The sequence below is a fragment of the Thermobia domestica genome, chromosome 10 (genome assembly GCF_964235325.1).
Source record: "Thermobia domestica chromosome 10, izTheDome1.hap1.1, whole genome shotgun sequence".
NCBI classification, from domain to species: domain Eukaryota; kingdom Metazoa; phylum Arthropoda; class Insecta; order Zygentoma; family Lepismatidae; genus Thermobia; species Thermobia domestica.
In genome coordinates this window covers 24,378,216-24,404,827 of record NC_137463.1, presented here as the reverse complement: position 1 = coordinate 24,404,827, position 26,612 = coordinate 24,378,216, and the positions used below count along the sequence as shown (strand labels likewise).

Below are 26,612 nucleotides of genomic sequence, written 5' to 3'. Positions count from 1 at the left end.
AGGTCAAATTCCTTCATTGTTCTGGACTTTAAAATCCCTTTCAGCACCGAGAACATCTCTATATGAGACGTAGAATCCCAACTGTACGAATTTCCAACCGGAATCAACCCCGTGTCTTCTACACAGCAAGCGAGTACGCTTAACATATAGCCACGAGGGGGTTTTCAAATATGTTAGGGTTTAGGTAGTTTGTTTACAATGAATAACAAGAAATACGGTACATTTTTGTTGTTTTCGAATTTGTTTTTCTGTATTTCAATATGTACCCAAGGAACGGGATGATACACCGGGTATCATTTATGTAACAATCAGGATAGTGCTCACATGGTTATTTGTAACCTAAACTTTTATTGTTAACATAATCCAACTAGTTATCTGTTTTATATCTCAAAGAAGTGGTTGCATTCTGCAGATCTCACCAACGTATCAGTATCTACTGTTTTGCAGTGCGTTCTCTGTTATTTGCTCGAACAGTCACAGGAAAATGTATCACGATCACGTGAAAAAAGCCTATGCAGACTCTTAGCTAGAACTCACACGGGAGAGTCCCATAAGTTGTCGCTAAAATCTTATTGCAACATAGCAGATCTGATAGAGCATCATGAGAAATAAAAATGAGCTAAATTTAAGGTGCTATGGACCAGACGCATAGGAGCTAAGGGACTTCAAAATTCGAATATGCAAAAAATTATGGTCAATGTTCCGTTAAGGGGGTCCAGTGTCTTTGACACTACTTCTTTCTATTGATTTTCGTTCGATTACATAATATAACGTTATATTAGGTTAGCTTAGGTCAGGTCAGGTTAGGTTAGGTTAGCTTAGGTCAGGTCAAGTCAGGTTAGGTTAGCTTAAGGGGGTCCAGTGTAGTTCTGGACCCCCTTAACGGAACATGGACCAAAATTATTTCATGGAATTATGTATGTTTAAAATAAATATCTTGAAACCGTTAAAGCAATCAAAAATTGCACAATATAATGAGAGCAAAATTCCCTATCGAAAACCATAAGCAGTGTTGCCATAGGTGAAGCAGTATTGCCAACTCAGCATTAAAATATTTTGTTTGAAATAGCACCATATACAAGTATGCACAAATTTAAAATGCACTATTATCACTAAACATAAAAGTGAAGTGTAGTGGTACAGTGCTGCACACTATTGGAGCTACATGTCCTCGAACCACTCCATCACACTCCTGGCCTTGTGACATCTTGATCTCGAAAGGTGAACTATTACGTTTATGCATTCTGTACCTTTCTAAAGTAATAAATGCTGGAATTGGTTTCAAGGCTGTTTCTGAGTGGATACTTTCTTCAAAATAATATTAAAAATTATAGAAAGATTTTCGAGACATTCGAGTCGAGTCGAGATTTTTACGAGCAGTCTCGACTTGAACATTCGAGTCGAGAAATACGTTTGTCTCGACTGGTCTCGAATTTTACAAAGTGTGTCTCGACTCGTAAGCATCCCTAACTACAGAACAAGCGCAGAGGAAGGCTCTCAAAAGGTGTGGTTTTCATTCACGACAACGCCCGACCACACACTGCGATTATAACCAAACAACTCCTTGAAAGGTTTGGCTAGGAGATTTTTGGTCATCCTCCATTCAGTCCCAACCTAGGTTCTAGCGACTCCCATCTCTTTCTGCATCGGAAGTCTTTCCTTGGTGGTAAGCGCTTTAACAACGATGAAGAGTTGAAAGAACATGTTACCACATGGTTGACAACAGAGGCGGCAACATTCTATGACGGAGGAATACATGAACTTATACCACGCTGTGAAAAATGCCTGGAAAATTACGGGAGCTATGTGGAAAAGTAGTGTACGTGTTACTGATTTTTGTGCAATAATTGTTTGTATTGTTTGTATAAGAACTGTTTTTTTAGTATTTTCGTGTATAACTCTCTATAATACAACATAAACATGATAGTTTTTATTTTTCTCAAAGTTGAGGCGGAGGGAAAGAACTACTCCATGCGCCACCCCCCGTAATTACGGAGAAGCTCTCCAATGGTTTTGAGACATTATGTAAATAACATTGCAATCTTTTATGAAACATACCCTCACCGTATTTCAACATTTAGATAACCGGTATGTCAAGTCAAAATTGTAATAAAACATATTGCCTCTGCTTTTTAAATCCACTTGCATACAATACAAATTTGTCTCAAATTCTTCTTCAATCGGGGGTTTCCCGTTTCTCAATGTTGAACGTGTGTGGGAGATAGGGAGAGAAAAAAAGTGCCAAGTATGTCTGCTTAGTGTGTCATGTCATGCGATATTTCCCTTCCCCTTAGCAAAATCCACGTATGTAAGCGACGCTGTCCTTCAGTCATCGTGATCGAAGTGAAACATGCAAACACGACAGCAAAACAAGAACAAAACCTTTGTGATCAACCTGATTGTGAATTCCAGGAGTAAATATTCAAGCCGTTGGTATATCGAAAGTAACGGTAAGTAATCGTTTTAGTACATCGCAATTTGTTTAACATATTTTGTATTTTAACGATAAACTAAAACATATCTGCATTCTCAAAGAACTAACTATTAATTAAGATGCTCGCTGCCACTACATCTAAGTGTATCGTACTGTTGACAACAGGGCAGGCCCCCTAAAATTTTAATCATATGCTTGCAAATGAACTATAATATGGTGATGAACTATAATATGATTGGATTGGGCCCCCTAACTTCAGCCGCCTCTCCATTTTTGGGTTGGCTACCGGCCAGCAACAGAATACAAAGAATTTCGGTAAATTCATGAACAAACCAGGCCGAAATCTGTCCTTATACTTGAAGAGGCTGACAGAATCCCAGTTTTGATAAGATTGATGCATAATATATACAGAGACGCATCGGACTCTTTCGGACTGTTGTGCACTTAACACGTTCGCTGCGTTACGAGTCACCGGTGGCTTGTGTGACTACATTTCCGTGAGGTGCCGTTCTATGCATTACATTACCTCTGTACGTTTGTGGTATTTTCGTTTGTACAGATTTTTAACACTACCAGTATCCACGTGCTGCACGAGTCAGGTAACGCGTCCTGCTTTGGCGTAATGTAGTTTCAGATTCTCTCAACAGATGTCTGAAGTGTGAATTCGAAAGATTGTGTCATCATCTGTGGAGAGAAGCTCAAATTAAGATCTATGCACGAGTCATATTCATATTTATTTGCCTGTTTTTAGCTTACAAATGAGGACAATCCTCAATTAAGCATTACAGTTGTCAGACGGAGAAACTTTCAACGAGACACATGCTGACTCGCATAGCACTGAGATAAAAGCTCAGTTTCATACTACCGCAGCGAACGTGTTAAGTGCCGACGCGAATAAAATATTGACAGCGTTGAGGTGACAACGGCCAATAAGCATAACTGGTGGAGATGTGCAGTTCTGTGAGTGTAAAAAAACACCAAGAAAGTTTCCTACATCGAATTGTCATTTTTGTGTCATCGATCTCGTGTCGGCACTCATGTGTACAGCGGAGGATACTTCTAAATGGTACAGCCATATGGAGATTTACGGCTAAGGTGTACCATTTAGAAGTGTCCCCCGCTGTACAAGAGTCGGCTCTTTGATGTAAAATGAATGTGTTACGACTACTGTAAACGGTCAGGACAGTAACTGATCGAAGCTTCCAAAAACCTTAGAAGATGTTGATCATAGGGAGATTTATGTTCGGGTTGATTCATCATGTCCTTTCCCATCAAAACAATCATTAACAGTACTGAACACCATGAAATTCACAGTAACATTGCCTTCAAGCATCCAGAAATTGTCAAAATACATGACATCATATTGCTACTTGACAATATACGTGCAAATGTTGCTCAAGGGACGTTACAGACTCTCCCTGATTTGCAGTATGAAACACTTCTTTATCCACCACATTCTCCTGACGCCTCTCTCAGTGACTACTATCTATCCTGGCATTTTGAGCACTTCTTAGGAGGGAGACATTCCCTGATAATCTGGCAGAGCAGCATGCATTCTTCACATCATACACTGCTGACTTCTTTCGTTACGGAGTCTAATCGTTGGCTGAGCGAACGCAAAAATGTGTGGTTGTAAGTGTGTACGAAAACTACAGTTGCTCAGGACATACGAATCAGACGAACACCAAACAAAACGAATGTTTAGAGGAGAGACTGAGGCACACGCAGAATATGCACTCTTGCTTCTAAATAAATATCCAGGGTTGTAAACTAATACATGAAATCACCAGTAGAAGTACAGAAAATTACACTTTTAAAGGGACTGTATGTTAGAATGACTAAAGTGTTAGGTTCATAAGCTTTGTGCTGAATACTATTGCATGTAAAGAGTCTGCAGAATTATCCACAGCTATGATACTATTGACACCATAGATTTATGAGGGTCCGAAAGCTGACGTTTGTGATTTTTATGCCATTTTTGGAACGTAATATCTCAGGAGGGCAAAGTGCTAAAAACAAAATGCTGCATAGGCCACAAAGTAATTCTGTATGTGAATAAACTACTGTAAAAAATCATGACTGATATTACATCGAGAAAAAAGTGAGGACATGGTAAAAACGTGAAGAAAGGACGTGCGTTACGATGGTCGTAGCCCGGAAATTTTTAAATATTTGGATGTTTCATGCTAGATCTCAAAAACCACACATGGTTCAGCAATTAGGCTCGCTTTCGTTTGTGTTCAATTGTGCAAAAGCTTTCGAGTGGAGTTTGTTCCGTCTTTCTAGCTCCATGATCATTGCCACGTCTATATGGGATCATTGCCACGTTAGCTCCCCCTTGCACTCACTACATCCATCGTCAAACTGGACCACGGTATTAAGGCACTCAATGTAGCAACAAAATGTCATTGAAATCCAATCCCAGTTACGGAAGTTAATATGTTCACAAGGTTGCGTTATATAGAATAGATGTAAAGCAACCTTGCCATTCCAAAATACAGCCCTTTAAAATTGTAATTTTCTGTACTTTTTCTGGTGATTCCATGTATTGGTTTGCAGCCCTGAATATTTATTTAGAAGCGTGAGTACGTATTCTCCGCGTACCTCTGTCTCTCCTGTAAACATTCATTTTTGTTTTTTGTTCGACTGATTCGTAAGACCTGAGCAACTGTCCTTTTCGTACACGTTTGCAAATGTAAACATTGGCACTCCACCGACAACAAAGATAGCCGCCATTCAGGAACACTTGTACATACGATATCGTGAATAGTGTTATTGAACTTCTCATAAACAATATTCATCACACAAGGTTCATCACAAAGTTCATGTTTTTTTTTTATAATTTTCGGAGATGGTCGAGCAACCTGCTCTGGACCACTTCGTATGGATTGACCCAGACAAGGACCATTCACATTTCGATTGTAGTTTCTGATTAACCAGTTACTGTACTTTTCATTTCTTTGGCCTTTGGGTATTATTTTTCCAAAGCCTTTATTGCTGAAATAAATGGCGTAAACCTATGCGTAATATGTCTTAGAAAAGTCCATGAATACGTGACGTAATATATATGTAACGTGATTTATACATATATACTTCATCTTTTAAAAAAATATATAATTAGATTTTGATATTTTTCATAGTTTAAACTTTTAAGTTTCCTATTTTGTTATTTTTTTCATACAGTGTCTCCTCTCTCTAGCCTACTTATGATCCACCCTTGCAGATTCAAGTCGTAGGCAGTGTTCTTGTTGTAATACCTCACCATTTCGCAGCAAAAGTGTTGAATCCGGAAAAAATACAGAAAGCATGCCAATTTGCATCTGCTGTATTTAATTCAATTAACGTTGTAGATTTTACATTATGTTTCTGGTGATGGGAAAGGCAACTTACGTTGTTAAACTCTAAGCATCTAACTGAAGCCATTACTTGGAAAGCTTTCAGTACTAAGTCAAGAAAATTTCGGTGTTCTTTTACATGAAATGCACATGTTATTAGTCGAATTTTAGAGTACTTTCCTAGATAATAAATCGATATATGAAATAAGGATGACAAGGTTAGTTGGTTGGATTAGTATTTAGCGCCCCTTTCAGCAGCGAGGTTATATGAGACGTGGACTTACAGCCAGCGAAGTAACTAGGCTAGTTGTCGTCCGGGGCAAGAACTCGCCTTAGCGCCCCTCTGACCAACCAAACCAAGACGTTCCCTCATTTATTTGTCCAATTTTGCGCCCTCCCTATTTGGCGCCTGGGGAACAAACCCCGTTAACCCCTTCTAGCCCTTTTAGGATTGCAACTTTTTGAAGTAAATAGTAACTCATAGACTTTCACTCAAACAACCATTGCTTTCTTACTATTTATCGTAGTATCATGGTTCATACCTCGTTTTTTCAGGATAGAAATACTTTTCAACGGCACCAAGCACGTGTCCATATTATACACCAAAAATGAGAAAATCTGACAAAACCGGGAAGTTGCGTGCGTCGATATTGACTTCGGGATTCGAGACTCGGGGAAGCAAAGAGCCCACTGAATATTTATTGGAGTTGCTCTGGAGTCACACCAACAGAATTTTGGATCCGCCACTGCCACAAGTTTTGTTACGTGTGTTACCGAGACAGTTGCCTTTCTCGATTTAACGTTGCATAATCTCGTCTAAACCACGAACAATTGAGAAACTCCTGAATATGGTAGGAGAATTGCAGGCTACCGATCAGCCACCCAGTAATAATAGCTCGAATGCTAGAAGGGGGATAAACATGTCACTCGATGATGAGGAAGAGCAGATACAACCCTCTAACGGAAATAATAGGCCGTATAACCCCACCCGCGTTCGCAGAAGAGCCCATTAGAATAGTGCACCTTACAATCAGAGGGATGGGAGAGGCAACAACAGTAGAGGTGGCAACACTAATAGTTGGCAGTTATGTGATGGCAACTGGCAAGCGCAAAACGTGGGGTCTCGTGGCTCGATAACAGGAAGTAGGCGTGGCCAAAGAGGTAGAAGAAATGTGGGTAGCCACAAGGACGACAACTACCCATAGGAAATCAATGTGTTGGTTCCACAAGATCAGAGGACAGGTCAAATATCAAGAGGACAACAAACTCCAAACCGATCATGACCTAATAGCCCGAGCGCTTTTAGAAACTGAGAATTTCTCGCATGCTTACAGATGGCGAGAAGAAAGAGTGTTTTCTGAATATTCTGTCTGAGCCTCCGAAATTAAATCCTTGGAGCGTGCGTAATTTAGAAGTTAGTAGTTGCAATAATCATGATGGAAATTGGGAATCATTTTAAGGGTAATTGAAGGAAATAAACAGTTGCATAACTGTAGTGAATGTAGAGAAATTGTAGTGAGACAATATCTTTCGTGTGGAGAAAGCATCGACGTTTGTCAAAGGGAAAATTGTTTAGTGTTAAGAAAAGGTAAAGAAATAAAATTAGATAGAAAAAGTTTGGAGAGACGAACGCGATTTTTCGAGACCACAGATGAGGGCACAGAGAAGATGCCCACTAATGATTTGATTATCCTTCCGAAAGTGGAAGTAGTATTGTTTGGGAAATCATATTTGGCACTTATTGACAGAGGAGCGACGGTGAGCGCATTGAGCTCAGAGTTATGGGGAAAAATTAAGTGTCGTGACCCTCCACCAGCGTTCATAAAATCTACTAACATCAGAGTTAGTTCAGCATTTGGGAGATCTGTCGCCTCAATTCTCGGTCAGGTGATGTTGGAGCTTGAAATACTTGGAAGGTCATTTTATATCGTTCGCATAATAGTAAAAGGGCATAACCGAGATTTGAACATTGGATCGCAATTCTTTGCTGAGAGTAGAGCCGTTCTTAACTACCACAAGGGCGTGTTGCAGTTGAATTATCCCTATAAGATAGAGATTGCTTTTCGGGACATTGAAATCGAAGAAAATGATTTATTTATAAGAAAATTATCTTGGGAGTTCCAAGAAGAAAAAGTCGATAGAAATAATGAGTTCTCTAGTTTAAGTAGTATGTGCGTGTCGGATAGAGGACCCCATACGAATGTCCAGCTGAAGTTGTTGAATGCAGAAGAATGTCGTGAGAGAGAGACGGCAACACTGCGCACTCGGTTCGATTATATGAAATTCCTAACCACCGCTGAACTGGCGAATGTAGTATACTCGCCCCATGAATGGAAAAAGATTCGTACCCAGGCTACACCAGGTGAGATAAGAGAATATGTAGAGAAGTATACTGATTTGAGTAGGGATGAGAAACAACGGCTATTTGACGTGCTAAATAAACACAGGGAGATTTTTGATTTGAATCTCGGATGTATTCGTAATTATGAACAAACCATCGAGATTACAGATGACAGACCCATAAAAGCTAAAATGTATCCTTATGCAATGAAGCACAAAGTTCAGGTGGCTAATACCATAAACAGATGGCTAGCTTAGGGAATAGTGAAGAAGTTGCCAACCTCTTACACGAGTCCACTGATCGTGGTCCCGAAGAAGGACGGGAAGACCCGCATTAGTCTGGACGCAAGAAGATTGAGAGAGATTACGAGGAATGAGATGAATCAACCAATCCCAGCGTTGAGTAAACTACAAGATCTGTACGACAAACGCTGCTTTTCAACCGTGGACAGCATGGAAAGTTTTCTCCAAAATAAAGTGCATGAAGTTAGCCAACAGCACTTAGGATTTCTCCACGAAGGCATTTCTTACGTTATCGTTAAGTTGCACTTCGGAACATAACAGAGTCTTGCATTGTAAGTAAGGGCAATTGACTCCGTTCTAGGTGACGAATGTAGAGAGTTTTGCGGCCACTACGTAGATGATATCGCAATTACTAGTCACACATTTGATGAGCACATGCATCATCTTGATGTAGTTTTGGGAAAATTGCGCGGAAAATTTTTAACACTTAGATTTAAAAGGGTGAGTTGTGAAGCAACGCATAATCATCATATGGTATGATCTTTCTCCCGAAGGCATGCGGAAGTGTCCAGAGAAGATGAAGAAAGTCTGATATTTAAAAAACTCAGAAACGTACGAGATTTACGTAGTTTTGTTGGCTATTGTTAATTCTATAGGATTTTCAGCACTCAATATTCAGAAATACTCTTTCCACTTTTCCAGCTTTTGAAAAAGGGGGTGAAATTTCAATGGCTTTTATTTCATGAAGAGGCATACAATAGCATTCGCGAAGTATTTCAGGAAAAAGTAGTATTTAAGAGACCACTCCCTAACAAACAATTGATCTTAGAATGCGAAGCATCCAATGTGAGTTGTTCATCACATTTATATCAGATTGACGATCATGCCAACATTAGGATAATAGATATGACGTCGAGAATATTTAATTCAGCGGCACGCAATTACGGAATCATAGAAAAGGAATTAGCAGCGGTGATAGATGGCGTGAACAAATTCAAACAGTATTTGGTTGGTAACTGGTTCAAAATTCGTTCAGACCATCAATATCTTAGGTTCTTGCTATTATGTCGACTTACTTCACAGAGGCTTGTGAGATGGGTGCTCAGGGTGCTCCGTTTGAGCATATTAGAATTCGAATTCGAGTACGTGATGTCAAAAGACAATTTAAATGATTACTTGCTACGGTATCCTCCCTACACTAGAAAGGAATTTGACGAGAAGAAAAGTTAGTGTTAAACGAGTCGATGATGACATTCTGAGATTCCTAATGAATTGAGAAAATTGATTTCTATCTTGCCAGAGATGCAGTTGTCAGATCCAGTGTATGGAGAAATAAAGAGAAAGTTAATGAACAAAGAGTGTTCAGAGAAAGTAGCAACCACCAATTTGTGTTTTCCAATGGTCGGCTATGCAAGCGTGATTGTGAAGGGCTACTCATATGCATACCGGAAGTGCTTGTGCAGCCACTGCTCGAATATTACAACGAGCGTGGTCATCTGTCTGCGAGTAAACTCGTGCCAATGCTGTCGGCATATTTCGTCGGACCAAAGATGAGAAATGCCATAAGGAAGTACACGGCTTCGTGTGTGCTGTGTCAGAAGGCGTGAGCACCACACTCTTACCAGCCTGGACCACTTAATCCTGTTGTCGTAAATAGACATAGCTACATGATCTGTTTAGACTGGTTAGGGCATTTGCCGGTAGGAATTGGTAACGTAAATTACATACTTGTGTGTGTGGATGCTTTCTAGAAAAGCCACCACAAATTCTGCCTTAAGGAAACTGAAGGAGTTTCTTAAGCTGTGTCCGTCAGTGAAGCTTGCCGTAAAAGATAATGGGTCACAGTTCCCAACTGCTGCTGGAAAAGAGAACTAGAAGAGCTAGGAATAAAACCTATCTATAGACCTATCTATAGTACAATATATTATTCGCAAGGAAATATCGCGGAAGTAGGGGTTAAATCGACAGTGAGAATGTTAAGAAAGTTGTGCCATGACAAGCAGTATCAACGGCCAAAATACCGAGATAAGATAGAGAAGTGTTTAAATTTGTCAAAACATCTGTCGACAAACCTTAGCCCTTATGAAGTGCATTTCGGACAATCTATGTCAAAGGAAGTTGCTAAACTCTTTGACATACCGGAAGTAGAAAGGTATGAGTATTCAGTATTACTCGGAGATAGCAGCAAAGAATCTGAAGAAAAATGCACAAGCAAGAAAGAGAAAGTTAGATAAACAGCACCGAACTGTGCTATACGATTGTTGGTGCGTAGATTCCCAAAATGTGATGCTTTTTCAGAAATTACAAAGAAACTGCTACTTTTATATGCAGGTCCGTATTCTGTCAAAGACTGACAAAAATGTATACAGTCTGAAAGATCCCGTTACCAGGGAATTTAACATGAAGGGGGACGGATTTTACTTGAAGAAATACCGCTAACGAGACCATCTACGTTATACCATCATATGAATTTACAAAGTTAAAACATGTCAACCTATTACTTAACTGAAAAATCTAAACACAAAGAGCTACAACCTGTTAAACTTGCAGATCTAGATAAGTCTAAGTTCTATGAAATTACAGCTTGAAATATTATCCAAACGAGGAATGGTTCACAGGTATTAATACATTTAGATGATACTCCTAAAAGTACATTACCAGATAGATACAACGAAGATACTGAGCGAGTACAGAGTGATTTGAAAAACATGAGAATATTTATGCAGTACAAAGGTTTAAAGAAGTTTAGTAATGGATTTACAAAACATATACTTAGCTTCGAATCAAAACCTAGAAACTAGATTAAGTATGTCGCTCATCAAACATTGTTAGTGCTAGTTCAACTGAATAACTGTGTCACTCATCAAACATTGTTAGGGCTAGTTCAACTGAATAACAGTGTTGTTCATCAATTGATTAACAGTATGTAAAACTTTCATGATAATATCATCTATGTAATGTGGGTTCCTGTCGCCACAGCACGGCGCGTCCTCAGGTTGTGGATAGACGGAATGCCTTTAGATATAGGGGTTAGCTACGAATATACTGAATAAATAGTCGCGGAGAGAAGACAAGGATGGATCACAAAAATTGAATTTGACAAAAGTTTACTTGTTCTAAGAAATAAGATGAGTTATAATAGATACCCTGTCATTCAGTTGAAGCAGCTCTGCAGAGAAAGAGTATTAGAGGTTACTCCCGACTGCGGAAAGCTGAACTTATTAACTTACTAGAGAAAGATGATCTTAAAACATTCAAAGAAAGCCTAAGAAAACAGAACGTATTCCCATTTATGAAGGACATCTTTTAGAACTCAAACCTAAAAGACTAGATAGAAAAAAAGCCTTAACACTATTTCCATTTGAAGAAGAAGTAATTGAAGAACCTAGAGTGAAACCTGAATCAATACCAATTGATGTAAAGCTCCAAGATTCACCATTTAAATCAAAATTAGAGGCATGGGGATTCAAAACAGATTATAAAGAACATGATCCTCTAGAGCAATATTTGACTTCAACACCAAAGACTTTAATAAATAGACTGAACATCAGCTTAGAGAAATATGGTTCGATAAAGGCTAATCTCTTGATAGAATGTCACTATAAGATAAATAAAGAAATTCAAAACTTTTACTTCAACACTAATAACAAAGATATATTTCAATCAACCAATCTAAGAGTTCACAACTGATGCTAAAGAAATATTAAGAACAAGAATGGATGAGCTTCATGCTAGAGTTTCTGGATGGGCTCTCATGAATATAAACCACAGAATTAGCTATTGATAAATATGCACCGTATAGAGAATCATCATATATAGAACTACCAAATGAAATTTAAAGGAAACATTCTGTTATTAATGTAAAGAACAAAGATGGAAAAGATTTCTTATATTCAATTACTTGTGCATTACATCCTGTTGAAGAACATCTACAACGACCATCAAAATACACGCATGTTGTTAAAGGCTTGGAAGAAAAATTAAAAGATATCGATTGTCCTGTAAAACTGGCATCCCAAAAATTGAAAGAAGACTCGATATGTTGTTTAACGTTTATACATACAACGAAAAATACATTATATACATTTTATATCATACTCAAAACAAAGAAGACACATGTGAATCAATTATATGTAAAAGAAGAAACTAAAACACACTATTGTTGGATTAAAGACTTGAATAAATTAGTTAGCAGTCAAATAACTAAATGGAGAGCTCAAAAATATTTATGTGATATATGCTTGTTCTACCTTTACTCACAAGATGCATTAGATAAACATGAGAGAGATTGTTCTACTCACGAAGCTGTTAAAATAGAAATGCCACCAGAAGATACATATGTTGAATATCAGAACTACCAATATACGATTAAGATGCCGTTTGTGATTTACGCTGATTTCGAATGTTTATTGCACAAGGTTATGGGATGTGAATAATGCTATCCAGAAAACTTATCATATACCAAAAATATCAACTGCATAAGCCATCTGGGTTCTGTTACCATATTGTAAAAAGTGATGGAAGTAAAACAGATCCTGTTGTGTATAGAGGTAAAGATGCAGCTAAGAAGTTCATAAGAATGTTAAAGAAAGAAGCCAAACAAATATCAAATATGTATAGACAAAATTAGTTACTTTTAACACGTGAACAGATAGAAGTTCAACGAATCTACATCCTGTTCTTACTGTAAACTAGAATATACACCAGAGAATCATAAAGTAAAACATCACGATCATAAAACTGGAGTTTGTAGCCGCATTATGTAACAATTGTAATCTAAAAGTTAGAGTACCTAAGTTTGTGCCAATGATTACACATAACTTATCATGATATGACTCCCACTTGTTTATAAAAGAGCTAGGATGTAATAAAGAACAAATAGATTTAATACCTAATAACGAACAACAATACATATCATTCAGTAAGAAAGTTGAAACTATCAAATTAAAATTCAAAGATTCATTTAGATTTATGGTATGCAGTTTAGTAAATTATCATCAAATCTTACGAGAGAACAAATGACTCACAACAACACTTCTATCTTGATGAAGAACAATTGAAACTTGTAATAAGAAAAGGTGTTTACCCGTATGATTATGTTAGTGACTGGATAAGTTTAGACGGAGACAATTGCCAGCAAAGGAAGCATTTTTCAACAACCTTACCAATACACATATGTGATGAGGATTATGAGCATGCGAAGAAAGTATGGGAAGCATTTAAAGTTAAACTAGCAGCGTTCACCCCGCTTCGCTGCGGTCACCCCGGAACGCAATAAACTTTGTTACTTAGATAATTTTTACTTTTTCGCTTTCAAGTGATATGATAAAAACCATAGAAGATTGCAGTAAATGTTAACATTATATCGCCTGTCATTTATGTTAACCCGCCCCGATTCGCTGCGGTCACCCCCGAACGCAATAAACTTTGTTACTTAGATAATTTTTACTTTTTCGCTTTCAAGTGATATGATAAAAACCATTATAACGCCTGTCATTTATGTTAACCCGCCGAGTGACACGGTCATGCGGGTTGCATATAAATACGTTTATTTTTATACCTATGATGAACTAACAAAGGATTTGTACGTAATGGACACCTGAATGGTCAATTATCTCAAGACACTGGTAATTGAAAATTAAAGTGATATGATAAAAACCATCTAGGGTCCAAATCCTAATAACCCCCCAAAAATAAAAGAAATTGGTTCAGCCGTATTAGCGTGATGAGCGGACAAAGGATTTGTACGTTCTCTTTTATATATATAGATAGATAATTTCGGATAATACCATGACCTATATCTAAAATCTGATGTGTTGTTATTAACAGATCTGTTTGAGAACTTTAGAGAGACATGTCTTAAAGTTTATAGTCTTGATCTAGCATGGTATATGACAGCACCAAATTTAGCTTGGGATGCAATGTTAAAGATGTCAGATATAAAACTAGAGTTACTAATAGATTACGATATGATCTTGATGATAGAGAAAGGAATAAGAGGTGGTATTAGTCAAAGCCCGAGACGATATGTAAAAGCAAACAATAAGTATATGGAAGATTACGATGAGAATAAAGAAGAGTCTTACACTATGTACCTAGATGTCAATAACCTATACGGCTGGGCTATGAATCATGTACAGGGATTTAGATGGTTAAGCCAAGACGAGATAAGAGAAATACACTTCACAAATATACAAGACAATTCCGATACTTGTTATACATTATAAGTAGATCTTGAGTATCCAAAATAAATACATGACTATCCCAGACTATCCATTGGCTCCTCAAAAGATGTGTCCACCTGGTTCAAAACAATCAAAGCTATTAACAACCCTATATGATAGAGAAAAATATGTGATTCACTATCGAAACCTAAAAGAATGTCTAACACTTGGATTCATGGGCGTCATTTTGGGGGGTAGGGAGGGACATTTGCCCCCCCTGAGTTTGAGATGTATATAGTTTTTATCAATAGAACAGTAGTAAATCAGTGACAAACGCAAAATTTTACTTATATCAAGGGGTCTTGCCCCCAAGCAAAATCTGAAACGACGCTCGTGCTTGGATTGAAACTTGAGCAAATACATATTGTAATAGAGTTTGAACAAGCAGATTGGTTAAATAATTATATCGATTTAAACAAACAGATGAGAACTAAAGCAACAAATGATTTTGAGAAAGACTTTTACAAGCTCATGAATAACTCAGTATTCGGGAAGACAATGGAAAATGTTAGAAAGAGATGTAACCTATAAAATAGAATGTGATCAAGCAAGAGCAGAAAAACTAATTGCTAAACCAAATTTTAAAGATAGGATTATTTATACAGATAATCTGTGTGCAATAATAACGAATAAAACCAAATTGACTTTCAATAAACCAATATATGTTGGAATGAGTATCTTAGATCTATCAGATTATTTAATGTACGACTCCCATTATAATGTGAGGAAGCCAAAATACCAAGACAAAATGGAGTATGTTATACAGATACCGATAGCTATATTTACCATATTCAAACAGAAGATGTGTACGAAGTCATAAAAAATTATGTTGATTACCTCGACACAAGTGATTAATCTCAAGATAACAGATACAAGTATCCCAGATCATTAAGAAAATACTTGGTAAGATGAAGGATAAGGTTAAAGGCACAACTATAGAAGAGCTTGTAGGTTAAATATCTAAGATGTACTCAATAAAAGCACCTCAAATGGATCTAACAGACAAAGACTTTAAAGATAAGTTTGATAAGGAAAAGTGTTGTAAGAAAGCCAAAGTGTAAAAAAGGTTTTGTATGCAAAGAACTTAAATTTGACGAGCATAAAGACTGTTTACTATAAGTAGATGAATTTGATTGGAAGTTATAGGCATGATATAAGGTATATATAGTATAGAAGTAAATAAGTTAGTTTTAACTTGTGTACATGATAAGAGATATGTCTTAAAGAATGGGATAAATACCATACCATGGGGCATTATAAGATAGAAGAGTTGTAGATGTAAGGGGTAGATATAAGTTAGGTATAAGTTAGTTGTAGTATTAGATATAAGTGTACTTATTGTTTATGGATGTAGGGGCCGCGGTGGCTCAGAGGTAGAGCGTTCACCTCTGGTGCTTGGGGTCCCGGGTTCGATCCCAGCCCCCGCCAAGTGAACTTTGTGGTGGGCAAACACCGTGTGCGTGGGTTTTCTCGGGGTTCTCCCGTTTCCTCCCACTTTCTTCATTCCACCATTTCATTCACTACTCATCATCACCGTCTCCTTTAGCCTAACCGGCATATCCGTGGGACGTAAAACTCACAGATTTCATTTCATTTTTATGGATATAACTATAAAGTACTGTGGATGATGTATAAATTAACTAAAGTACTGCGCTAAATACTATTGGCTAGTGGCGGGTCACTTAGCGGTGGTGGGAAGAGGGTGAGCCCGTAGTTAGGTTTCTCCTCTACTTTTGAGTTTTACGTCCCGCGGTTATGTCAGTTAGGCTAAAGGAGACAGTGATGGTGAGAAATGAAAAAGAAATGGTGGAATAAAGAAAGTGGGATGAAACGGAAGTGCCCCAGGAAACCCACGCACAAAGTTTTTGTCCACCTTATTCTTTTATCGTTATCCTTGTTCTGTCTTATTATTCTGTTAATTAGTAAAACAATCTACTAATAACACGTTGATTTCATTTACAAGAAACGTCATCATTACCCAAAACTAGTACTGAATATTCTTTATCCTTTAGCGTAAACCATAAACTTGAAAATATAATAGTTTTTTCCTCATGTAGAATATAATAATTTTACCACAAATATTAATTATTATCATTCGCTTTTACTAACAGTGATTTGTTTGTCTCGATTTCTCGCCCATTATTTTACTTACATTTAATTAATGTTTTTTTCAGAATGTAAATAATGGATTACTGGCAAAATACCCCAAACTTGACAGACAAATTACGTCATATTATGGAAACACAGTTGTTGGTCGATTGTCATTTTACAGTTGGCAATGAGGTACGATAATATATGCGCTAAATCGTAGAATTAATGATTTCAAGTTGAATATATATTTTATTGCGTCGGTAAGATTATATTGTATGATATAGAACTAATTTAATGGTTTAATTACTGAAATGTACTCTACGCTACACATTTCCATTATATGTCGGTTCTCTCTATTACCATGATGCCATGTATGTGCAATGTGAGCGAAGACTATCACTGTAATGCCAGTCAGGATTATGGTCTTTGTCCTCTGAAGATAAAGCAGTCCTCAAGTAGGGGTCTATTTCAAAGCCACATGTATTGTGTTAACATTACATGTTTGGATTACGGTTTGTTTTATTCTGTTTTAAAGTTTATGTATTAGTTACATACGATTTCATTCTTAATTTGCTTGTTTCTAAGTTGATGGCACGTGCCCACCATCGTTTCGTATCTAAATTGAATTTAGCTACGAAAGAGGGAATTAATATTTTGAGATTTAGTCTTCAAATTTATTTTAACCACATCTCCAATCTATGCACTTTCACATGTAATTAAATGTGCTTAAAATTTCAGTGTGGTGGAAAACATCTCATGTACGGTAACTACCAAGGGAAGAAAACAACGGAAATTATATACAATAATACACACATCGAAATTGACTGAAAAAGCATATTTTGAAATGTTACGTTTTCAGCAGAAATTTGTAGGAAAAAGAAAGCGGGTGAGGAAGAAGTATGGTGTCAGAATAGAGAAATCTGTAACTACGTCTTGTTTCTGAATTTATAATGTCAAGTTCTAAATCACATTCAGATCCAACTATTCAGTGTCCAAGTTTCTTAAAAGTGTCATAGAACCATAGACAATCATTACCCAAAATAAGTGTGGGTAAAAATAATAAGATATTCCAAAAGAAAGACAAATTTTACAAATAGACAGTGCTCTTATCCAGAAAGCGCTAGAACTTTCCACTTTAGCGGGTGAGACCGTTCATATTATTTCTCGTAGGTTTAATTAATATTGTTTCTAATTTCGCAGTGTTTGTGTTAGTGTTCAACTTAAATAATATTTTCCGTATATAGAATATGCATTTTAATCGTATAAATAATCATTTATGTAAAAATGGCTGAACAAATAATAAGTACGGTAACAGATTCACAACAAGGTATAGAGAAAATGGAAACGGATCAAAGTAGAGAATCGTTGCCTAAACAAAAACAAATTAGAAATGAAAAAGTTACTCCTGCATCAAATCTGAAAGAATTAGTAAGATAACATTGAACAAAAATAACATATACCTATCAATTAGATAAAATCAAATACCAAATACATCACCTAGCACCATACTACGTTTTTCTAAAATCTCAAAACGAGGAATTAGGACGTAAACATATAATGAGCATCAGCCGAAAATTATTTTTCGCTGAAATCTCTTGAAGAGAAAAAGTAAATAGTATAGGCTGTAATCTAGTCAAAGTACTACTTAGTTAGGAAGAAGAAGCCAATAAATTTCTAGAACATTCCATTTTAACTCAACACAGTTGGGAAGCTTTCATTCCTCACCATGCAATCTATCTGACAGGCATCGTAAAAAAGTATTGCTTTCAATAGGTGGAAATTAATGACCTATTGAATGATATAAAACGCAATGTACCAGTAACCTCAGCAAGAACAATATACAAGAAAAATGAGAAAAACGAATTACAACCTACTACTACAGTTATTTTAACATTCGATTCGAAAGTCCTCCCTTCAGTATTATATAAAACGTACAGTACATACATATATTCCAATAATAACGCAATGTTTACATGGATGTAAGAAATTTGGTCACAGGAGGGCAAGCTGTCGCTTCAATAAAATTCTATGTATAAAATGTGGCGGTAATCACATACCGGACTCATGTTCCAGTCCTCCACATTGCATTAATTGCGGGAATTGCAAACTTCCTCACTGTCCGTAGAGATTGCGCCAGCAGAAGATTATGAAATTAATGGCGCGAGAAAGACTATCTTTTAATGAACCAAACACCATTTTGGAAAGACATTGCAAACGGATACAATTAATTCCCAAGTCCAATGCAGAAACTCATCTAGATCATCAGCATTTCACTCACCTCTCACATTTACTTCACTAACAAAAACCTACTCATCAGCAGCATGCTAAGAGGATATGCTTCCGCTAGTGACTCCTCAACACGAACATCCCGACATTCCTCCAGAAAAAAGGAGGAAAACCAACTTGATAATAAAATGCCGAGGCTAAATGCTGCAACAAAATCAAGTTTCAATCTAACTGGACTTGCACCACGACAATCCTCCTTTTTTCTTCAAATCGTACTAATAACTCTGCAGCACAGAGTAGTTCAGAAGTTATACCTAAACATACTCCAATCTCAAAGGATGATTATAACTACAAAATAAAACTTTCAATAAACCAATATTCTCAAAAAACTAATTTTATTCAAAAAGATTATACATCATTCGGAACAAAGAGGAAGACAAATCAGTCTCCATTCATCCCAATCTCATGGAGATCTCATAATTATACAACAGTAATCCAAAATAATAATATTAAACAAAGATAACATGAAAGATATGATAGATGTGACATACAAAAAAGAATGGATGTTATCAAAAAATACCTCACATCGTTCTTTACATCCACTCTGGAAAATAGATACTCCTCGCAACTTGTAATAATTCTCAATAATATAGATTCAATCTTAGATTTTTTAAAAAAAATCTTTTTGTGGCAGGAACTCATTATCAACGTTTTACGATATTACAGTGGAATACCCAGAGTGTTTATGGAAAAGGAGACTATCTACAGTTGCTGATCAATATATTTTCTCCAGACCTTATTTTTCTTCAGAAAACATGGTGTAATTCCGGGACTCCTTTACAAATTAAAAATTATCACTGCACCAATCAATTTCGACGCGATTCTCACGGAAGCATAGCTGTATCTATTTTAAAAAAAACATATGCAATATCAAACATTCACTCTGGATTTCAACGCCATTCATCGTCATACTCAATCATTAGGCTTAATCATCGAAAACATAAAAATGTCAAATATATATATATATATCCGAAAATACAACCAGACCTCAACTTTTGGAATATGTTACTGGATAAAAGTCATAACATAAATTATATAATAGGCGATTTCAATGCCAACTCGAAAATATGCAGGTCCAACAGAAATGACAAGTCTGGAAAAGCAGTTCTACAAACTCTTTCCAATTCCAATTACACCTTCCTCAACGATGGCTGTTCTACTCGTATTTACGTAAATTCATTTAATGCACTGGATCCAACTAAATATGTACATTACATAGAAACTGAGTGGTCTACATACTTTCACCCGTGAAGTAGTGATCATCTTCCAAAATTTGCAAAACCCACTATATAAGAACCACAGCAAAATTATCACATCCTGATGTACACGGACTTCGACCCAAACTTCAACATGTTTGCTCCAATTTCATGTGCTCAGATTACAAAATTACAATTTCAACACAACCGACTGATTTATTTAAAATAATCAAATCTACTTCATCGTCGCTAAATAATCTAAGAAAACTGCGATTAAGGGCACAGTTATGCAAAAATCACATAATAATAATAATAGAAAACCCATATGGTGGAATAATCTGTCAACAAAGTGTCAATGCTTGTCATATAGCAATTAAGAATTTCCTTAAGAAACGTACTTTTAGCCTCTTTATAGAACACCAAAGGAAAAATCAGAATCAAAGAAGATAATCAATCAAATTAAACGCCAAAGTTGGCAAGAATTTTGTAATACTTTATCAGACCGAACATCATCATACAAAATCTGGTCTTATTGGAAGAAATGTAAAAACTATTACTCAATTCGGATATGCAATTATATCTTCACGATTTATCTTGGATAGATCACTTTCATCAAAAACTAACCTCCTGTACAGCAAATAATAATCGACTATTAATGAAAGATTTGTTTAGCAACCTTAGTTCAGAACTAGACATAGATTTTAGTATGACTGAATTACAAACAGTTATCAACAGTATTCATCGCAATGTTGCACCAGGATTTGATGGAATTAGCTATAAGCATTATAAAAACTTACCATTATCAGAATTGCAACTATTATTAAGATATTATAATCATATATGGAACACTGGCAATATACCACTAGAATGGAAAAAAGTACTTGTAATTCCAATACCAAAGTCAAAAACATCCGCAGGTTCAAAAGATAATGACAGACCAATAGCGTTATTATCATGTGTCTACAAAATATTTGAAAATCTAACACTAAATAGACTTAAGTGGTTTTTAGAATATCAAAAATTTGTCTTTAATATCACGGGATTCAGAAGGAAATTTTCAACTTATGACGCACTGGCTCAACTAATTTTAGATGTTTATGAAGCATTTCTTACTAGAATCTCAATGTTAGTAAATTATTCTGGCATTAAGGGTAGTTATGATAATGTTATTTTGGATATACTTACTAGAAAAATGAAATAAAAAATAATCAAATCCCAGAAAAAATAATCAGAATAATCCACAACACTCTTATTAATCGAAACGTTTACATAAAAAACAAAAACTCCTACTTGCAACCATGAGAAATGTCCCTAGGTCTTTTACAGGGCAGTAAGCTGAGTCCTATTTTATTCAACATATCAGACTTAATCAATTTAAATTGGAATGACAGTACTATAGGATCATTCGCAGATGGTGTAATTTTAAGTAATTCAGCTTCTATTGAACAAGGCATCACTGAAATGGAACATAATGTAAAACAAATTGTCTCTTGGATGCATAATAATGGATTTGATCTTAATTGAAAAAAACATAATGTTCTCTCGGAAAAGAAATTTATCTCAACACTCACTGACAGATAATAACATCAAACTTTCTATCTGAATCTTGTATTAAGTATCTGGGACTATATCCCGACAAGAAACTCAACTGGAATCATCACATTCAACATTTATTAAGGAATTCTGAACAGTACTCACGGCTACTTAAACGTTTATCAGCGAAAAAATGGGGAATTAATCCGTTTACGCTAATTACGATTTTAAAACAAGGATGTCAAGCAAACATTCTCTTCGGAAGCAATTTTATAATACCATCAATAAACACTATATAGCAAGATGGAACAAATACTATATATTATATATACTATATATAGAAAAGTAAGTTTCTCACAGCCAACAGTTTGCCCGAAAATAGCACTTTTAAATAAATTTACATGCGTGCCGATTCAACTAGAGATCCTCAAGCAAGCCTACAAGTTTATCATTAACAGCTTCAGCAAAGCCTCTTCACCAATTAATTCAAAACTTCAAAAAATAGTTACTATAATGGAAAACAGGAAAACTCCATACGTCAAAAACAAACCTTAGATTGTTAGAGCATACATCAAATTACAACGTCATTATAAATATATACATAAATTACCGTCTCTCCGTTGCTATGCATGGAAATATTCTGTAAACTTGGTTAACATTAAAACTATAATATCTTCTTACATTAATGGAACAGTTGCTCAAAAATGTCCAACTTCAAAATCAACTTTCTCAAAATATATGTCAAGACCAAATACAGCAATATGTTCAAGATTACTCATTTATATACACGGACGCATCTAAATATCCCAATTCGAATGTTGGAGCAGCAATTTATATAGCAGATGGAGATATCACTCACAAATTCCAAGTAACTCATCATATGATCATTTATAACGGTGAAGCCTTCGCCATGAGACAAGCTCTATTATACGTCTAAAAACATAAAATCATCAAATCTTTTATATGTACAGATTCACTAAGTGTACTAACCGCCCTTGCCACAGCGCTTGGAATAATAGAGCTACTTGGATCATACTTAATATTAAATATCTCTATTCTTACATGGTCAATCAAAAGTATTCAATAATATTTGGATTCATGAGATTGCACGTAAATATAGAAAATAGCAACACAATCGACCTGGCTGTCAAAAGTGCATGTACGGAAGGAATCATGATTCCATTCAAGCTTACTCCGCAAAACCTTTATCCAGACATAATAAAAACGATCAATAATGAACTAACTTCATGGCGAAATCAACAACACACCTTCCAGGAGAATTTTACTGGAATATTAATACAACAAGAAAAAATAAACATGACCAACTTCTACAGTCATGGACCAGGGGAGAGATCATCCTCTACTATAGATTACTTTTTGGCACTGCATTAACACCCTATGAATTATATCAAACTAAAAAACAGGAAACTTATCACTGCTAGTGTGACAAAGGAATAGATACCATCAACCATTTACTGTTGAATGCGAATTATATCAACATTTTAAAGACAACCTTATGAAAAAACTGTATCATATTCATGGATATGCACCGTTATCATATAAATATATATTAGCCACGAGTAATTGGACATCTATAAAACTTATTATTCAATTCATGACATCTACTGGAATTAATTTTTAAAAAAATAGTAAAATAAAAACAAGAAGAAAAGAATCTCAAGAACACATTATTATAAAAATAAATAAATAAAAACCAAGTCATCTTAAGAAAAAACTCAAAGAAATATTCATTTACTATACAAGTGAACTATAATTTGTTTAGCTTTATAGTATCGTCAAATGCAGAAAAGAATTGCTAAATAGTCATTTCTTTCGGATCATATTTAGGAAAAGGAAAAGCATTGCTATACACATTTACAATAGGTCGTGAATTTTGGTTGGGTGTTCCAGACTGAGAACTAGATTGAGAAACATTATGGGAGGGAGATAGAGGGGTCGCCATATCTGATCTTAATTTCACCCTACGTCTGCTCATAAGTTTTATAAGAATAATATTTAATTTTTGAACGTGATTTCTGTACTCAAACTAACTTCGTTTTTCAAGATAACCTTCGCACACGCTAATGTCTACATAAGCATTTCCTGTTTCAATGCACTGCAATACGATATCCTAAGAATGCCTGACATATGAAAAACAACTCAAACATGAACGCAAAACGTATCTATATGTATATGTAATATTTCTTTGTTGTAAGTTACCACAGAATTCTCTATAGGAAATGGTATGCACATATTCAAACATATATATCAGCACCATCCTGCATAATAACAAATCTGATATCCCATGTAATTTTTCTCTGCATGATTTAATTCCTTACTCACATATGTGTGGCTTCGGGATCTATATCTATATTTTAAACGGAAAATTGTTCTATAACGTGTTTCTAACACGGGCGCTAGCCACAAAATTCGGCGCTTATTCCACCATAACATATGCCAACATATTGGACCGAGAATCCGGACGTTGACATATACAATTTTATCCACACACAACTCAATGTATTAATAACCATAATAGCATGGGGGCAATTTGAAGAGTTTTCTTATAATAAACTTAACCATTAAATTTTAAGTAGAGCAAATATTAATTAAGATGGATGAATTAGATTGTAGAAATAAAAGTAGAGATATCAGATCAGAAAATTTCCCAAATCTGGTGCTGAGGCCTTACGTTAAAATTTATAATAGCTGTCATAATGAATTTTGAAGGTAGGATAAGAATTAAACGAATTTTGAGACAAGGTCGAATAATAAAGTGTGATATCAATTAATAACCAGCATTGTACTCACCCAGACTTTGACGAGTGAAAATTTTGAGATGCCGATCCTTCCAGTCAGACGGTCACTTCAGAACTCTCTCTCGTTCCCTACTCTTTTTCGTCCACCTACCTTTTCTTCCTAGTTTTGGTAGCGTCATTTCTTCCGCTTACCATTACATTTTTAGACTTACTTCATAACGTGAAGTGGGAAGTGTTATTATTTCCTTGATACATTGCTACGTAACATATTTTTATATTTCCTATTTAGAAGAATGTTTTAACTAGACATAGTTTTAAATTATTATGAGACTTCCTTGTTTTCTTTGCATGTGTGAATGACCTACAGCACCAGACTGGGGATTGAATTTTATTTGCATTTAATATAACAAGGTTTACAAAATATTGAGCCAAAGCCAATAAAATATTGATCGCCCTTCACCAAAATGCTTTAGTCACAATACAGTATGGTCACATGGTCACTTATTGACCTATGATATGATATGGATTCAAGACATTTCTACATTGATAGGTTCCTCTTAAACTTTGAAGGATCACTTTGCTTAAATTTGAGAATTGCCAAAATGAAATTACGTAATATGGATTTTATTGGTCTGGATTATTCCTGCCTATGGACCAAAATATAAACGTAAGCAGTGTTATTGACACTGATGAGGTTTATGAATATATGGTCGTGTACAGGAAATCATTTCCTTTAATGCTACTTTTCAAAATTTGTTGCGGTACTCCTTAAATTTGAAAGTTATCAAATGATACGCTTCTAGACCACAGCTGGTTCTGCTTATTTCTTTCTAAGGTAAACAATTGACGAACGTTATTGACCTAATTGAGACCAAACTACAACATATAATTATATGGTTAATTCAAAGACTTACAGCAGATTTCAGATGAGAAGCGGCATGGCCTTGAGTTGGCTTTACGCGGCGTCCAATTGGCTTTGAGCGGTGTTGACAATTCGCGACAAGCAGTTCTGCACGCTGACTTCTCGCGCTACTGCGAATCTTGACAATAGCAGAGGCGCTTATTAGAAATATTGTATTAGCACATTAACTGCTCACTTTACGAAGTAGAGAAAAGAATTACGAACACATACGTGAAAACTACATCTTTTTATGATAACTGGTTGTCATGATACACGCTTTGAAAGGTTTCCATATAAAACAATTAGTAAAACGAGCGTTGAGTCCCGTCTAATTTCCAGTGGATTTTTCTTCGATTTGGAAATGGAACTCAACTTTTATTAAAGGATAATCAGGGGTGTAACCTACAGGTTGTTCTAGGGGAACATTACTTTCAGAGGAAGGAAAGCTTTTCACACATTAAAAACAGAACAAATGACCTCTTTCAGAATATGAAAGCATTTTAACTCACCATGTATACTATACACATATTATGTTTTCTCGATGCTACCTTAACAAAAGACGGATCTTGACAGTACTGAAGTTGTAAAGCGGATTGTAAGAGATAAATCAATAAGCTATTCATAAGAAAACAAATGCTGTTTCTAGCAGTCTGTTTATCCGACTTTGTGTTTATGTAGGTTAAAATACTAAAAGGAAAAAACTCGAAAAAATATCAACTCAGATATTATTATGCAATAATATAGTAGTGAGAGATCCTGGGGGGACTGAGGGAGCCAGGGCCCCTCATTTTATTTGTAAATGTGCAATATTAGGCATAATTTGAATGCAATTTGTCTTAAAATCATCATATATGCTTTCTGCATCTGAATGCACCCCCTCCCCAATTTACAGAGAAATCAGAGTCCTTGTAATTAGGTACAGTAACTGTATTGATGATGTTTTCTCTTTTCTTTTTTTAAAAAATCTTATTTTATTATAAACGTTCCTAATTTGCATTAACTATTAAATAAATTTACTAAACATATACTAGATGAACCTCATTTCGGGGCTGGAAATAGTTTGGAAAGTCAAGGCCCTCTTTTCCCCCGTTTCTACACCCTTGAGAATAGTAAGCGATCGAATTAAATAACAAGCCTCTGCAATTTGATTCATATATATATATATATATATATATATATATATATATATATATATATATATATATATATTCGATTCCCGGCGGGAGCTCATGTGGAAGAACAGAAGGTATGGGACATTCGTAATATTGTT

At 35.7% G+C, this 26,612-nt stretch overlaps 1 protein-coding gene across 2 annotated transcripts in view; it reads left to right on the top strand.

The window, feature by feature from the left end:
* The window catches only part of LOC145662379 (BTB/POZ domain-containing protein 6-B-like), a 127,591-nt gene that overhangs the window by 76,953 nt on the left and 24,026 nt on the right, over positions 1-26,612 (top strand). The window contains exons 1-2 of one of the 2 annotated variants that reach the window (XM_081727897.1): positions 2,340-2,450; positions 16,751-16,859. In XM_081727897.1, coding sequence (XP_081584023.1) covers positions 16,761-16,859 — 99 coding nt within the window. In that variant the 5' untranslated portion in view covers positions 2,340-2,450; positions 16,751-16,760. Of the gene's footprint in view, positions 1-2,339; positions 2,451-16,750; positions 16,860-26,612 lie in introns of those variants that run through there. The other variant, XM_081727896.1, reaches the window with a different exon arrangement.